General features: G+C 43.6%; 1 protein-coding gene and 1 long non-coding RNA gene across 2 annotated transcripts in view; one reads left to right on the top strand and one right to left on the bottom strand.

Moving 5' to 3' along the window:
- LOC112474565 overlaps positions 1-17,878 on the bottom strand; it is a 55,242-nt gene that overhangs the window by 9,552 nt on the left and 27,812 nt on the right. The window lies entirely within an intron of this gene.
- Positions 778-8,904, top strand: KCNE3 (potassium voltage-gated channel subfamily E regulatory subunit 3). The gene is made up of 3 exons (XM_006926614.2): positions 778-843; positions 4,750-4,899; positions 7,933-8,904. The coding sequence occupies exon 3, from the start codon at positions 7,972-7,974 to the stop codon at positions 8,269-8,271; it is 300 nt and encodes a 99-aa protein (XP_006926676.1). The 5' UTR covers positions 778-843; positions 4,750-4,899; positions 7,933-7,971; the 3' UTR covers positions 8,272-8,904.

Raw genomic sequence — 17,878 nt, 5'->3', positions numbered from 1 at the left:
GGGGATTCCCATAGGCATTTTCTGCTGCTAATAACATAGGTCTAAACTGGGAACCAGGAGATCTGGGTTCTAGTTTACAGGTTGTAAATCTGTGCCAGTAGCCCACCGCCTTCATGCCGTGTGCTTTCTTCTCCAGGATCACCGCCCATAAAATGAGTCTCCGGGTCCTGTCGCCCGTGCACTCAATTGGCCCATGAGGGCCAAGGGGTTTAGACCTGGAAGTCTCTTGTCTAGAAAGTAGATGAATTTAGACCCTTGTGTGAGAGCCCATGGAGAGTATCTTCTCCCATCCCATCAACCTACTGCTCACCAATTTGCATATGTGGGAACCGAGGCCCAGGGAGAGATGACTTGCCCAGGGTCATACCTGGGACCAAGTCTCCACACCCTAGCCCAGGGCTCCACTTCACCTACAAAGGTGCCATGTAAGTGCGTAAGCTCTGGCATCCAGCTGCTCTGTCTCTCCAAATGGAGGAGACCCATGCTGGAGCCATAGAAAGTGCTTTCAGATTTTGACTTCTTAAGATTATAACCAACAACCTTCTTCATCTTTACTCGCTCCACAATTCTCAAAACACATTTCTCGCCACAAACTGAATGGGTGGATGCTCAAGATACCTACTAAGAGGAAGGCAAAACAAGAAACAATCTTACTGAGGTTGGAATGGAATCTTACAACCAAAACACATGGCTACACATGTTGACAAAATAGGGGCAGGTCTCTTGATTCCCACCTTAGTGTGTTCTCTGTCAATTACAGGACTATAGAATGTTATCCCCAAATGGAAAGAGACTGCAGGGCTGATCAGAGAGGACGCAAAACAAGGAAGGCTTCTGACGGAGGTAAGGGTGTCTGAGAATCAAGAAGAATAATAAGAACCTTTGGCTTCTTCTGAAGGTAGGAGAACCAAGGGTGGGGAGAGGGAACATAGGAAAAGTTGTTCCTGGTAATATTGGGGTGGGTAGGTAGATAACAAAACAGAAAAGGAAACAAGGTGGTCAGGCTGCCCAGTAATTATCTCATGTTTATATAATACTTTGCAATTTCTGAAACACGTTACTTTTTATTGTCTCCCCCAGTTCCCATGTGGGGTAATTAGGGGTAATTATCCCCATCTCATAGGTGAGTTTCAGAGGAAATAAGTGCAGTGCTCAAGGTCACATAGCCAAGCATACAGCCAAGATTGGAACCATGAAAGGAACACTTGAAAGGCAAGATCACAGGCTGGGTAACTGGGAGTTGGACTGTGTATGTGCAGTGGGTGGGTATGCGTAGCCACACCCTGGGTAGGTACACAGGAAAGAGGGTTGCAAAGCCACTGCCAGTGTTTTGGGGCCAAGAATGTTTGCCCTTTGGATTGAATGGGGTTCAGGTGCAGGGAACGTTTGGGCTTAGAACTCCTCCTTCCCTGACTCACTTCCCCATCTGACTGAGATGGCTTCTTTTCTTCGAGCCCCCTCTTGCCCAGACAAAATAGAATCTGTTTGGCCTGCCCTTGAAATTGTTTAAGAACTATAAGCTGTTTTCATGAATGTGTATGTGTGTGCTGAAGGGGGATGGTCTAATAATAAGAGGCATTGATTCATTTATTCTCTAGTGCCTGCTATGTGTTCAGACCAAAGTAATAAAGAAATATATGAGGCACGGGTCCCTGCCCTCGTATCTCACAGTGCACAGTTTAACATATATATCTATATCTGTTGAAATCTATATAGATACATACACATAATTTCAGTGCAGCATGCTGCTCTTATATGGTTTTATGTGAAGCACTTTAGGAACAGGGACTAACTGGCTGGAGAATGGGGAAGGGGGTCTCTCAGAAGAAGGTCTAGAGAGATAACATTGGAGCTGGGTCTCGAAGGATGAACGAGAGTTCGCCGTGCAGGTAAAAAGAGAAAGGGTGTTCTTGCCTAAGAAAACAGCATGAGCAAAGGCAAGAGGTGTGCAAGTGCAGGGAATGTTTGGAGAATGGCCTATAGCTCAGAACCATGGGGCACAGGGCACTGGGGAAAACTGGTAAGGTATGGTAAGAGGGAGGATCACCTCCAAAGGAGTATGGAATGATAATCAGAAGGTTAGACCGTCCCACAGGCAACAGAGAACTTATAGTGGAAAGATCTGTGGATGGGATGCCTGTTTCTGATCCTAGCTCTGCCCCTCCTAGACTGTGAAACCTTGAGCAAATGATTTGCTCTCAGGAGGATGAGAGCGGGGGACTCTATCTTCTCACTGGTTGAATGAGTGGGTTGCACCATGACATGATTATTAAGATCCCGTCTTGTTCAGATTCTATTCCTGTGTCTCTTTCCAACCATACATTAAGGTCCATTCCTGCAGCTCCTCTCCCACCCACTAGCTCCCCAGTCCATGGTGGTGATAAGACCTCCAGAGGGACCCATGGCAAAACTGTGCAGTCCCAGGAGTTATCTTTATATCCCCTACTCACTTTATGTGACACCCTGCCCTGCTTCTCTCTCCCACATTTCCAGGCACTTAAAACACTCATTTGAAAGAGTAGCTGAAACAGAGCGATGAGGAAACCAAAGAACCAATGGTGGAGTTCCAGTTTTCCCCAGAGAAACCTGAATGAAAATCTCACTAAGATACCCAGTTCATCCTTCAGATCACAGCTGTACACCTCCATCCCCAAGTTAGAGGCCAGGCAAGTTCAAGTCAAGAACATTTAGGGAGAACCTATTAATATGCAGGAAATAGTAGCAGCAGAATGTGGAAGAAGAGAGTACACCTGGCTTGTTTAGGGGATCAGGAGAAGATCTAGAGCAGAAAAGGCCTTGGGAGAGGAGACCATAAAGGAAGGTTAACTCCTCCAAAACTTACCACCTTCCCCGCTAACTGGATCCTCAATTGAGAGTAGTGAGAATCTGGAGTGCAAAAAAAAGCAGAGTCCTGGAGTCAAAGGAGAGGATGCTCGAGGACACCAGAAGCTGTGTTTGGTGTGATATGCAGCTCAGATGTCAGGGGATGCTCCCACTGGTAGTGGAAAGAGCACCTGAATGGCGCCCCCACAAGACCTGGGTTCTCATCCGAACTCTGCTGTTTACTAGCCTTGTCATTTTGGGTGAGTCACTCTCCCTTCCTGAGCTTCAGTTTCCCCACCTACAAAAAAGAGTTAGCCTAGAATCTACATTCTAAATGATCGTTAAAATCTCCTTCAGCTTAGTCAGTCAGTCACTGTTCACCTTCCTTCCTAACTGGTCTATCTCCTATTTTAAGATAAGGACTCTCTAGAGCAAAAGCTCTGTCTATCCCATCACCATGAATGTCACAATTGGTGGTTGTCTTGAAGAGGGAAGCCAAGGGGTTCAGAAAGAGGAACAAAATTCTCAATGTTGCCAACTGCCAAATCCCCAGTTTGGGACCCAGGAGCAGGTCACGGAGAACCAACCTGTCCCATTATCAACACTCTGCTTCCCCTGACCCAACAGGATGCCCCTGTACCCAGGTCCTCACTCCCACCCCAACCCAACACCTAAAGATAAGTAACTATGACTTCTTTGTGCCTCGCATCAGAACCATAAGCATCTGGGTCTATTCAGAGAGGTCCTGGAAGGAGGGCCTGAGGGATGAATAAGGTTTCATGAACCTTTACTCCTCTCACTGAATCTTGCCTCAGAGCCCACGCTGTCCCCTACACTGTCCCCCACTCTCTGCACAGAGTCTGTCTCCTCCCCAAGTTAGATCACCCTGGCAGGTGAGCTGCTAAGAGAAAAAATGAACAAGTCAACCGATTCAGTTCTCAGTTTAGCTAGGCTGGAATATTAAGTGTAACTCAGTCCCAGGGCTCAGAATCTTAACTTGTGAGGAAAAAGTCTGCAGCTCTATCTTGTGATTTAAGGGGGCTCTGGAAAGCCCCCCAAATACCTGTCCCACCAACCTATCCAGTCTCCCATAATCTCACAGTGTAGTTTTGTGATCTGTACCCTCTTGGGATGTTAGAGCTAATGAGAGACTTAGGACATTATGCAGTAAAACCCCTTCAGTTTACAGATGCAGACAGAAGCTGGAGTCCAGAGAAGGGAAGTCACATGCCCAAAGTCACACAAGTAGCAGCTGAACCAAGACAGCTCCTGGAGTTTCCATTTCTTTCATTATAAAATGAGGGAGGTTTAGACCAGATGGACTCTGAAGGCCCTGCCAGCCTCTGTTCTATAAAAATAAAACCATCACCATGTCTGTGGAGTATCTAGTGCCAGGCAATGCATATTTTTCTTTAATTTTTACAATGAGCTCTGCTACAGATATTGCTGTGACCATGTTTGCACCCAGTCTATCCAAATAGGTGATGGGGAACTTCGACTGTTCCTATGTAAAATATCAACCCAACTGCCAACTGCCGTTCTGCCACTCACATCATTCCCTTGATCTCAGGCCGTTTCAGCCTTTCAGAGGCTCCTGCTAAGATACCAGTGCCCTTGGGAAAGGGAATGTTGTAGGCTACACTATTAGCTAGTCCCTGAGCAGGAGTCTACATGTTAAATTGAGATTCCTCATGCAGTCATCTAGTTGAGATATTGTGGGCCTGGAGTCGAGGGACAGCAATCAGATGTCCCTTGGCCAGTACACAGTTCCTGTAACTGTAACTGTAACCCTAGGCTGGCCTGACCCAGCTGCTGCAGGAAAAGGAGAGGAAGCAAGGCTCTTGCACAACTCTAGGGGCCCAGCCTTAGGCGATCCTCCCTGGTTCTGAAGTTTTTTCTGTATCTGCCCTGTCTCCTGCTTTCCAGCTCTGGACCTTCCCAGCTCCCGAAGTCAATACTGAGACCCCAGATGTGTCCAGAGACATCCTGAAGAGGCTGAGGGGCTGAGAAGCATTAAGGTGTCCAAAGGAAGATTCCTGAAGCCGACTCAGAGCCAGGGAATTGGCTTGCTATTTGGTGAGTCTTCTAGACTGGGGCTGCCCTCCCTCTGCCCTCTCAGTTAAAACCCCCTTTGAAAGGGTATCTAAGAAAACCGGTAACAGTGACTGCTCTGGGAAAGAGCCCTGGGCCACTAGGAACAGGGAGACTTCATCTCCATTGTATGCCCTGTGTATACATATTTACTTCTCAAAAATGAAAAATAGGTTTTCATTTACACGTTTTTCATTAAAATATATTTTAAAAATCTTCACCATAGTAAAAATATATGCTCAAGCAAGCCTGGAGGGAAGCAGGACAGGGATGATAATTTTTTTTTTTTTTAGTTGTAGTTAAAAAAACTCCACAAAACATAAAATTTACCATGTTAACCTTTTTTAAGTGCTAACTCAGTAATGTTAACCATACTCATACTGCCATGCAGTGGTTTTCTAAAACTTCTTCATCTTGCAAAACTGAACAACAATTCCTGATGTTATTCTTTTTTGATAGATGAGGAAACTAGAGCCCGAACAGGGCAAGAAACTTATTTCCTTCAAAGTGGGCTTCTCCAGATGCTTACAACATCTGTCTGTTGTCTACCTGTAAAACTGTCTGAGGCCCCTGACTCCCTCAACCCTTGTATTAGCTATTCCCTCCCCAAGATGCCTCTCACATCTCACATCTGTCCTTGCCCTCCACGTTGGCATCCCCATGGCACCACCTCAAGATTCGGTATCTTCCACCTGAACTATTATAATACCCTTGTTACTGGGCTCCGTTCTTTAATTCTTGCCCTCAATGCAGTCCACATAGCAGCTAGTGTCCTTTGCAAGCACAGATCTGATCCTTGTGTCATTTTTAAATACTGTTGCATAGCTCTTCCCAACTACAGGGTAAAGTTCCAACTCTTTCATCTAGCATTCAGAGCCTTTCGTAATCTGGTTGGAGACAGTCTCTCCATCCCATATCCTATCTTATCCTTCCACACATCTTACAATCCAACCTCTTTGTGCTACTTTCCACTCTTCTAAACATTTATGTGCTTTCTTGTTGTCATGCCTTTGTTCATCTGTTTCTTTTTCTTGCCTTTTCTACTTCCTAAAAACCCTTCGAGGTTCAACTGCAATGCCTCTATCACTGTGAATATTCTCTGAGCCCTGATAAAAATTCGCCCCTTCTTCCTCTAAGCCCCAGTGGCCCCTGGCTTGTCTCCTACATTATAGAAATGCTGGCAATCTGCCCCCAAGTGCAGGCACTGGGTCAGAGCCTGCCCAGGAGTGGGCCTTCATAAATGATGACCGAGCCATTAATTGAACGATTAGTCGAGCCATTAATTTCATTGTGCTGCTGCTGCTTTTCATTGGCTCACACGAGGGAAGAAGATGGAACAAATTTCTTGCCTGACAAGTGGGGTAGTAGAGGAGAACCTCTGCCTCCTGGATCTTAACTCAGTGAGCCCTTGTTCTCTTTCTCTCCTCCATCCAGATAAGGTAGTTCAAGTGCTAGATAGGAGGGGGCCCCAAAGGCCTTGCATGAAATGTGGGCCAGTCCTGGGTGATTGCTGTATTATTTAGATTCCTCCTCCTAACTTCTGCATTCATAGAGTCGTTCACAAATATTTGTCATGGTCATAACTAACCGTCATCTTTTCTGGGAAAGAGATCTTATGGCTAATAGCCAAGTTTGTTAACTTCTGTTGGTCAACAGCTCTATCTAGATAAGAGAGGGTTTTGGAACCAGTCAGTGAACTCTGAGTGTTTGGACTGTGGAGAGATGTCCCTAAAGTGGCCATCTTTACTGGAGACCATTGAGGAAAGGAGAACACCCATCCAGCTCAGAGTAGACCACCAGAGAAGGAGAATTCCCAGCCAATTCAGGGTAGTCCCCTAGACTTGGGAGAGAGGCACAGCCCTGCTGACCAGGAGCATGTGGTCTGCTAATACCCTTATCAATAATGAGAGGACAGCCACATAGTGCCTTACATGTAAGTGCTGGGACAAAGGCAAGGCTGCGGTGATAAAGCTTGTGGACTATGATTAAAGGCTAGGGTGCACTCAGTGAAGGCTTCCTGAAGGAAATGAGTGCGGAGCCTTGTTTAAAGGGAAGGACATGTTTTTTAGAGACTAGATGCAAGGCTGTCCTTGGATGTTTTTCTAAATTATAGACTAAGGATCTCTGAAAAGAGGGAAAAACATCATCACCTGTTATATGCCAGGTACACAGGACTTTGCATCAGGAGGCAAGATAGTTGAGGTGCTGTATCTTTTCTTTCTGGGGCAGGTAAACCTCAAACCAGACTGAGTGCTCCTTTTACTCAGGCCCAACCCTTTTCCCTTCTCCAGTGCGTGCAGTGGTTATCAGCCTCTCCCTGCTTCCCTAGCTACCTCCTTTCCAACAGAATTTCCCTCCGATAGCTAAGAACACTCAAGACTATTTGGGACATAGGATGCTTCAGAGGTCAAATGTCCCAGCCTTTTGTTCCAGGTAGGGTGAAACCTAAGCCATTTGCAAACCTAAATGGTGTCTGTGGAGTATAAAAAAAGAACTGTGCTGAAGGAGAGTTCTGAGGACTGTCTTCTGACAGTGCCACACAATCCTGCCAAGAGTTGGCATGGAAGTCCAGGAGCTCTGAGCTGGCCATTGAAGAGCGGGGCTCTGTTCCGGCTCTACCTCTAACATTCTCTGGAATCATAGTCAAGCCACTTATTCTCTCTGGGCCTCAGTTTCCCTGTGTGTAAGATGAAAGGAGTTAGATTAAGTAATCCCTAAGGTCTTTCTAGCCTAAAGCTCAGTGGCTTATAGAATCCAAAGAAAGGACAGATCAACATGGGTTACATGGCAAAGGAAGGCTTCATTCTACAAGTACTGGCTGAGTGCTGTCCCGAGTGCTTATATACAGCAGTGGTTAAAACAGACATAATCCCTGCCTTCATTGAGCTTTCAGTCTAGTGGGGAAGACAGATAAGTAAACTGTGATGTTGGGATTTCAGCTGGGGTCTGAAGAAGTGAAGAGGTTCATCCAAGCTGCAGGTAACAGAAACCATCCTCTCTCTTTTCTGTCTCCATCAGAAGATCCTTCAATTCTTCCCCACTTCAATCCCTGTTGCTATGGAGACCACCAATGGGACTGAGACCTGGTATGAGAGCCTGCACGCTGTGCTGAAGGCTCTAAATGCCACTCTTCACAGCAACTTGCTCTGCCGGCCAGGGCCAGACAACCTGACTGAGGGGCGACGAACCAGCCGACCCGGCCGTGATGACAACTCCTACATATACATTCTCTTTGTCATGTTCCTATTTGCTGCTACTGTGGGCAGCCTCATCCTGGGATACACCCGCTCCCGCAAGGTGGATAAGCGCAGTGACCCCTACCACGTGTACATCAAGAACCGTGTGTCTATGATCTGATGCTAGGGGGCCCAGGATGGCTGAAGATCAAGATACCTGAGGGTTATCTTCTGGGGCCTCCAGAACTCAGCCATAGATCATGTCAGGTCTTAGTGTTCCTGTCTGTAAATCGACAAGAAACAGTGCTAAGGGATGTCTTCTTTGGGCTGGGAGGACAGAGGCAGACCTGGGCCTTGTGGATAAGGACTTTTTTCCCCAGCAAAGATAGACTTTATAGACAGTGGGAGCCCTACGAACAAATATATAGAAGTAGCAAAAGATAATAACCAATGACTGGTCCAGTGGCTGGAGTACTGAGGGATGGGGACTAGGGGCTGGAAGAAGGAGAAAAGAAACTCGTAGCAGAGGAAAATGAAAACAGGAAGATACTCTTTTTTGTGTGTTATCTTCAACAACAATGAGATATGGGATAAATTATCCCATATCGCAGACAGAAGATCTGAGTAATGTTACTTATTTATATTTGTTTTTGACTCATTTAACATATACGATTTTACCCCCTGTGAAGGAAGTAGGGCAAGTGCCATTCTGCCCATTGGGCTAAACTGGCACCCAGGGACTCAGGTTTCCTTGCCCAGTGCTTTTCAAAACTCTGTGCCATTCAGAAGTGGATCCAGGCCTGAGAATTATACAATCTTGGGAGCCCTTCTTAAGAAAAAATATTAAAAATTATCTCATGTCTGCAAATATTACGAAAACATATTACCGTGTTAGCATATTGTTAGGGCTCCTCCTAAAACCTTAAAAAGGAGTCATATAAGTGCCAGGCCCTGAATGTTAAGCCTCAATAGCTCTGTGGTTTATCTGCCTCTCCAGCTATGTCACAGTTGTCACAATGCCCTTCCCAGCCACATCTCCAGTCACGGGGACTTCCCTACCTCTAACATGGCCTCTTCCATTTTGATTGAGTTCTGTGAGAAATTTTCAGATACCAAGTTGAAATCTGCTTCTACAAGATTATTACCACACCTAGAAGATTATCATATTAAAAGATACTATCTTTTAATATGATAGACAGGTACCTGGTTCAGTGGAAAGAGAACCAGCCCTGAGCCTACCACGAATGTGTGTGGCACTGGCCTGTCACTTATTCCCTCTTCAGCACAGTGAAATAGTTAGACTTGAAAGTCTCTAAGTGTTGTACCTGTTCTGACATTCTAGTCTTTGTGATCATTAGGTTAAACCATATAAAACCACTGTGTTTATGGATCAAAAACAGCTGAATATCAGTAGTTTCAAATGGTTCTAAGATGTGCAATGTGGAGGGTGAATACTTTACAAGCTACAAATCCCAGGCTGGAACCTCCCACTGTTTTGTTTGATTTCTATTTATGGGATCTCCAGAAGGCCCTATTAAAACATACATAGTCATGTATAGCAAAAACTCTAAAAGAATATTTGGATAGCAGTTATCTTTGAGAAGGATTATGGGTGATATTCCCTTTCTACTTTAAAATTTTATGTAGTATTTGATTTATTTTACCACAAGTATGTTACTTGTATAATGAGTGATGTTGGGGGAGCTACTTCCACTTTGAAAAAAGAAAAATAAATGCCTATCTGTTTCTTGAATGGAGGCTCACAGAACACATTTGCTTCCATAAGTAGTTAGTTATGTTCACTTCCTGAAAATCTGTGCTAAGCCCCATGTGTACTCAAGCCTTTCCTTCTGTCTTCTTGAGGAAGAAGGTAGAGACCTGCTTAAAAGATGTGATGTATGGGAAGACAACAGACTCAGAAGTCTATAGCTGGATGGGACTTGAGACACCACCTGGCCCCAAATCCCAATTAATGTATGGACTGTAATCGAGTGTAAGAATGAATGGTCAGGTGATGAATACTTGAAGAGTTTTGAGAAATGAGATTGAGTAGAGCTAGACTAGAGTCCAAGAAAGGTAGAATTTGAACTGGGCTTTGAAAGATAGAACAGCTCTAAAATGGCCAGAGTGAATGAAGGGAACAAAACAAGGGAAGCTCGGTGGCAGAAATGTTGGCAAGATCACTCTCCTGAAGAGAGGAAGCAAGCCCAGTATGGCCACTCAGGGTTTCAGGGTCCCCATCCAGGGAGGAGGCTCCCCTTCACACAGTTCTTATACTCGCAGGGTTTAATAATAAAGTAACACACATTCTTTTGCTTGCAAGTTACAGAAACACAATGTATATTAGCATAAACCCAAGAGGAGAGTTACTGAGAGAAGTATGGGGTAGTCCACAAGTTCAAAAGAGGAGCTGCAGACACCAGGGTGACTTCAGGGATGTGCAGGCTTGCACTACTTATTTGAATTCACAAGGTAGGGGTTCAGTGTATCTCACACCCACCCAGGATCAGACTAAATAAAATTCTAGGATTTTAAGGTGGTATAATGTAAACATTCTAATATTCTATGATGCAGGTACTCCCCTCAGCCTTCCCCCCAGCTCTACCCCAGCCCAATCGTCTGGAAGTTCTATCCCAAGATTTCTTTCAGCCCACAGGCTCATTTGTCTGCACTAGGTATGCCCTCTGCTGGCCAGATCCAGCACACCACCTCGAGCCCTCAAAGCCAAACTTCAGTATTCATTCATTCAACAGATACTTATTGAATGCCTACTATGTGCCAAGCCCTCATCTAGGCACATGTGGAATACATAAGTAAATAAAAAAGATCAAAGAAATCCCTGCCCTAATATTTAAGAGCATTTACTACATGTCAGGCATTGGTCATTTAGCTTTTAAAACCTTCATAACAACCCCATTTAGTAGGTATTCCTTAGAATTACTTCAATAGCGCTCACTTGTTCTTCATCTTTGGCACCCTACATCCAATTTCAGCACCATACCACACCCAGCCCAGAGCATTGATCTGATATAAGATAGGGACTGTGCCTATCTTGTTTTCTTCAGAAATGAATGGGAAAGTGACTGGGAAAATGATGGCAGAGTATCGACATCAGTAGACTGCAGTTGGGTTCCCTAGAAGCAGAGCCTGAGATAGGCATTAACTGAGGAAGCATTTTTCAGAGAAAGCTGCAAGGGAGAGAGTGAAGTAGGTAGGAAAGGAGAAGAGCCAAACGAGGGTGTCTCAGGTCATGTCTAGCCCTGGCCTGATCCTCAGGGAATTGTACACAGCTCGGGCAGAAACCACACAGCAGGATTACGTGCCCTCGAGGCAAGGAGGCTGCCCTTTTATGCCTCTGTATCAGTCAGTCATTGGTTATGGGCCACCCTGGTGGGGAGCAGGAACAAGAAGAGGGATGCAAGGAGTTTCTCATCAGCTGAGGGCTATTCTCTGGAAAAGGGTGGTACCTGTGAGCTAGTTCAGGCTAGAGCAGTGGGGAAAAGCTAAACAAGGAAGTTGTCTTGGTTGGAGATTAGCAACAGCCTGGTTCCTCAGGAAGGCTCGAAAGCTCAATTTCCATCACAGAACTGGCACCACCTTTTGTGGCTATCCAGGGCCAGAGACTTACCCTTCAATAAACAAGGCAAAAGCTACATACAAGCCTTCTGCTCATATCCATTGATGAGGGCTTAGTAATGTGGTCACAACTGGCTAAAGGGGCGCTGGCAAATGAGGTTCCTATTTGAGCAGTCGTGTCTCAGCCACATTTCTATTGCTATGGAAGGAAAAAATGGATATTGGTGAACAGCTAGTAGTCTTCACCCCACCCTCCTCAACCTTCCCAGGACTGGTCATGGACAAAAAATGCATAGCCTGCCAAGAAGGAAGAAGTGCTGCTACTATGATTCGATCATGTTTTCTGGGGGATGGGGTTGGACTCTTGTAGATATAACTGGGAGTATCGCTTTTGTTCATTTTTTTTCTCCTCTGGTACTCATTGAAATGGTAATATCTAAGACATTGGTTCAGGCAAAGGGGAAATAGACAAAGCAATGTATTCAGCCAACCTTGTGCAGGAAACAGAATCCTCTTCCAGGTGCCACTAAGAATCTAAGAACATGATATACCTGCATGAAATCAGAGAACCCATCTGTGGCAGTGGTTAAATTGCGACAGAGAATGACCTCCTGGAAGCAGGAGAGTCAGTAGTGAACAAGAAGAAAATGGAAGAAAAACTAATATTTGATGAGCAAGGAATCTCTGACAGGCACTGTGCTGAGAATTTGCATGTTACCTTATTTCACCTTTTTAAAAACTCTTGAGGTAATTATTATTTTATCCTCATTTTATAGATGAGGAAGCAGACGCTCAGAGGTGAAATAGCTTGTTTAATTCACTTAATTAATATGTTGAGCTGTCTAGATTTTAACACAAACTTGCTTGAATTCAAAGCCCGTATTCTGCCCACTAGAGTTTTGGGAGTCACATTAGATCCTTTCTCCCAGCAGCCATTGTAACTGGCCTCTCTTTTCCCCTTAAGGAATCGAGTAGGCAGAATCTCATCCCTGCCCAGCTCCTATCCCAACCAAGGTGCCTCAAAAAAAAAAAAAAAAAAAAGACAAGGCATTGTCACAGTGCTTACGTGAATAATAAACTAATTGACACACCTCTTGGGTGAGGATCCCTGAGTCTCTGTAGCCTGGACTCTTAACATTGGGAACAAAGGGAAGCAAGAGGCCAGCCACAGAATCTGCTGAGAGATTAGGAAGTTTTAATCTCTAGAAAAAGATCTAATGTGAATCATTGGTGTATCTCCCTCAATTGGGAACAGGAGATTATTTATATTCTTCTCCAAAGAGCTGTGTGGGAAAGCCGAGGGCTAACAGTTCTGCTCCTGATTTATTACTCATTCATTCATTCAACAAATATTTATTAAGTACCTAAACGTCAGGCAATAGGTTTGGCTCTAAGAATACTGAAGAAAACAAGATAGGCACAGTCCCTATCTTGTTTCAGGCATGGATTACTTCACCCACTTCACTTTTTCTACTTATAAAATTTTCAGTTTCTATGAAGCTTTACATTGAACCCCTCTCTGGCTCCTTGAGCTGCTCTCTCAACTTTCACTCAACTTACTGCCCTGTTTATAACTCTCTTGGCATGTCTTTTCCCTTTCTTAAAAACAGTGCAAAGGTGCAGGCAGGGACCATGTTTAATGCATCTCTATTCCTCCAACAACTAAGATAAGGCTTGGCACAAAATGGATGCTTAATAAATATTGGTGGAATGAGTCAACATAGTCATAAGTATTGTGCTGCATAATCTCTTAGATGTGTATTGTGCTTCTAACTCTTCAAAGTATTTCTATCTCCATTATCTCATTTGATTTAGACTTTGGTCCAATTTAGAGTGGATGTTAGAGCATTTGGTAAAATATAAATGTTGAAGAACTGTTATTGAACTTCCTTGCTAGCCCTGAGGCCAGGATAATTTAGGTGACATACTTAAGGTCACACAGCAGGAGTCTTGCTAGAATCTCTCTCTCCTGACTTCCATTTCTGGACTTTTCTTCCCTGCATTGAGGGGCAACTAACAAAAGAGAGATATAAAAAGAGAGCTCTAGGAGCTCACAAATGTGATTACAAACTCCCAGGAGTGGATACAGTGGTGCTCTGCTCAGGCTCTTGAGGCCAATATGCTCATTACCCAGCTGGTGGGAACATGAGCTGCTGACAGCTCATAGCTGCATCCCTCATTTGCACATTGCCCTGAGCCACAGGGAACTATTCCATCCAAGGTTACACCCCCTGTTGGGGGCTCACAATGATAGGGATGCAAAGGTCTGGTTCCACAGCCTCGATTTGGGACAGCTCTGAGGGGCCATCTCAGCTCCAGAACTCCCCATAGGATCAGCTGAAGCTTCAGTTACAACCACATTGTGAATTAGCTTCTCCCTCTGCCCACTTCTGCTTCCGCACTTCCTTACTGGTGTATCTCCCAAGAGCACTCCCCGCAAAACCTGCATTCAACTCTTCATCTCGGTGTTTCCAAGGGAATCAATCTCTCCCTCAAGAACTGTGCCCTAGCACTGAACCTGTTCCAAAGTTGGTGTCAGTAACGATAGAGGAATGAGATGATAGAAGAATTGAATGATAGAATATAGATGGAGGCAATCAGTGGTTCTAGCAAAACCAAAAAGAAGACAAAGCAGTGATAGAGACTAGCAGCCATGTAGAAAATGGCCAGTATGTTCACTGAGGAAGAACTAACCACTAGAGGGCCCAGCACTACAGGTCTACAGCTCTGCTGCTACTTTAGAGCAGAATTCTAATTTTGCCCTTGACCTGACAGACCCCCAGCATAATTGTCTACAGCAGGAAAAAAAAAAAACTGTTGGCCCAAAGCTTCCTTCTCTTCTACCTATTGCATGGGCATCAGTGTCCTAGCCTGTTCTAATACCCTGTTACCTCTGTGCCATTACATATAAATGTATTCTCATAAATAAAGGCTTCCAAAGCCTATGGGTTTGTTTGTTTGTTTGTTTGTTTGTTTGTTTTCAAACACTGCTCTCTTTGTTCCCAAGCAGTTCTAAAGAACAGAAAAGAAGAATTCCAAACAGTTGGTTGTGACAATTCTCACTCCAAATGGAGAAAATCAGAAATATAATCTGTCTAGACCTGTCACTTTCTCCATGCTCTCTGCCTCCCAGTTTATAGCAAAGATAAGACATGTGGGCTTAGATCGGAAATATAGTGGCCAAGGAAGGGAGAGGGGTCATGGGAGTCTTCATGACAGATGAATAAAAGTTTGAGAACACTGTATAACTGAGTGAATTAAATTGTTTTTTGTTTTGTTTTGTTTTTCTGCTATGGACTTAGTAAAAAGACTTAAAGAAAAATTTTTTCTGTACCCTCTTTGAAAAGACTTAACTGTCTTTTGTAAGTTGGAAGGCTTTCTTTACCTCAGGGGAAAACATTTAGAGGTCTGTTTCTAATACATACATTTTTGACGGGAGAGAGCTGAATTATTTGGGAAGGGGAAGCTCTGAAGATTAAAGGGGAGCAGAGATGAATTCTATAAAACCAGAAGGATGGTGGGGTGGTGGGGACCTGGGCTTGGCTCTCTCCCAGCATTTCTGGCAGTGGAGACTATAAGGACACCGAGGGAATGAACAGCAAGCCATGGCTTTGGGGGCCATATAGGAACTCTTGATGGCCACATTTGGAATGGAAAGAGTAAATGCCTTGAGCAACTGGGCCAGATCCATCTGACTGGAACACAGCTCATTGAACGATGGGCCATAACTACAACGGCTGAAGACAGTTCCCCAGATTTTCTAGATTGGGTACACTCTAGGGGCTCTGCAGCACCACAAAAGCTCTGAAATTGGATATCCCACCCACCTGGCAGGTAGGGGTGAAGTCAAATTTAATTTGATTTAATTTAGAAAAATAGTAAGTAAATCTAATGTTTATACTTTTTATTGAACAAATCAAATGGTTCCAATACTTGAAGCTCTGATATCACAATAGCAAATCTAACCTGGCTAAGTTAGTAAAAGAATAGCAATAATCTTTTAGGGATTATCATGTGTTAGGCAATGCATTACGTCATTTAATCCTCACAACATACCTATGAGGTAGACTGAGACAGAAGTCAAGTGGGTTACCAGTCACATGGCTAGTAAATGGCAGAATCAGGTTTGTTGGACTCCATGTCTGTCTAACTTCTATAGCCATTCATTTACTGACGTCTAGTCCATCACTTGCTACTTCATTTAACCAAATATTCATTCAGACAGTGAATGGGATTAATACAGCAGTTCTGTTAATTGAACAGTGAGATAGATCCAGTAGTAGTTTGAAAAAAGAATCTTAGAATCATAGAATGTTTGCACTGGCATCTAGTCTAGTGGAGAAGAGCCAAATGGACTAGATTGGAATCTTAGCTCAGTTATTCACTCTCTATGTGACCTTGAGAAATTTATTTAACCTCTTTCGTTTTCAGCTTCCATATCTATATATCATAAATTATGCACATGCATAAGTTTAAAGGTAATATTAGAAATAACATTTCTAATATTAGAAATAATATTTACTTATTAATCTATCTACACAAGACCAGCAACATCATTTGCAGAGTCCAGTGCAAAATGAAAATGCAGAGCTCCTTGTTTAAAAATTAAGAATTTCAATATGGTGACACCAAGCACAGGGCCCTCTTAAACATACGGCCCTGACAGCATGTCAGCGCCTGGCACAGAGTAAGTGTGCAAATAAATGGTAGTCCTTTTTTTCTTTCTAAATCACTGATTCTAACCCTCTCCTTTTGCAGATGAGGAAAAAGAAGATAGAAAAATGCAAGTTAGTGGCAGAGCCAGGACCATAATCTAGACTCCTCTGTTCCCTGTTAGTAGTCTTTTCCTTGGCATTTCCCAAGTGTGTTCTGTATGATGATAATAGATATTCCATGAATAAAAGTTTCCACAAACAAACAAGTTTGCAAACATATTGGATTAAGTTTAAATAGACATGTTTTGCTGAGCTCTTCAGAGACGTTTCTATGTGCAGCATGAAACTTCAAGACAAGGATATAATAGGAAACATTCCCCAAAATATTGATATGGAATCCTTTTTCAGGAGCATATGAAATATCTCTTAGAACTGTCTCAGAAATGCTGCTCTATACACTGCTGCAGGGCACTGGAAGTTTTTTGATCTGTGGGGTGTGGCTGGCTATTCTTATTCTAAATTAAAAGCAAACATGTTTTTTCCATTAGGCCTTTCTGTCGGCATCTCTGCTCCAGCTGACTTGTGAGCCTGAAGATAAAAATCATAAAAACCAGATTCCAGGAAGAACATACTTGTTTAGAGTCACCCAGTTGTATCCAAAAGGCAGATAAAATCTGCCTTATTCCCAGGAGTAGAAATATAGAGACAAAACATGACCATGACCCCCCAAATTCTTTCCATTCTGAGTAATTTGCTTACAGCCACCACCTTACAAAAGTAACAGCTAAAGTTCCCTATGAAGGCACACAAGAAGCCAGGAAATTATGATTCTCATTTTAGCTCCTCCACTTATTAGCCATTTGACCTAGACTAGTTAATTCATCTGTTCATCCCCTTACTTTTATTGAAAACCCTCTTGCCTCAGATTAACCTCTCCCTTATTTGAACTACTAAACATTTATATTTCTTCTTTAGAGCTCCTTCCCTCAGGACATTGAGAATCTCTATGGAACATAGTTTGAGAACCAATTGACTAAATAATCTTTATAGTTCCTTTCAGCTCTGCGATTCAAATTTCTATATAGTCTTGCAAGCTCTTGCCTCCATGTTAATAAAGGACACTAGCTCCTTGAAAAATGCTCCTCTTAATTTCTGGGAGGCCCAGAGAGTGATTCTCACATGCTGTTGAAATGCCAGGTGACGCTGACCCTTCTTGAGTCCCCAGTACATAGTGCCCATTATATGGATTGTGCAAAGGGGAGAAGGATACTTTCTCCCCACATCATAATATACTTGACACATGGGCTTTCAACAGGTATTATTTATGCCCTTTGATTCAGAGATTTTAGTAAAGCAGCTCTTCTATATTTTCTCGATTGCTTCTAATCCCCTGCTCCCAGCCCCCATTCTTTTCTAACCATGAACCCATAGTGGGGAAACAAGGCCAGGAAACAAATCTTCATGATAAACTTAATGTTGAACTTAGACTCACTCCTCTTTGATGCTGAATATTCTGTTACTGGACCTACATTGCCTATTTTCTCACTTTCCTTATGA

Source organism: Pteropus alecto, unplaced genomic scaffold (genome assembly GCF_000325575.1).
Source record: "Pteropus alecto unplaced genomic scaffold, ASM32557v1 scaffold7, whole genome shotgun sequence".
NCBI lineage: Eukaryota > Metazoa > Chordata > Mammalia > Chiroptera > Pteropodidae > Pteropus > Pteropus alecto.
Note: the sequence above shows the minus strand (reverse complement) of the source record. Positions and strands in the feature narration are given on the sequence as shown.

Bases quoted from the DNA above. Each gene is read 5' to 3' on its own strand.
- KCNE3 (XM_006926614.2), top strand. From the start codon at position 7,972: ATGGAGACCACCAATGGGACTGAGACCTGGTATGAGAGCCTGCACGCT.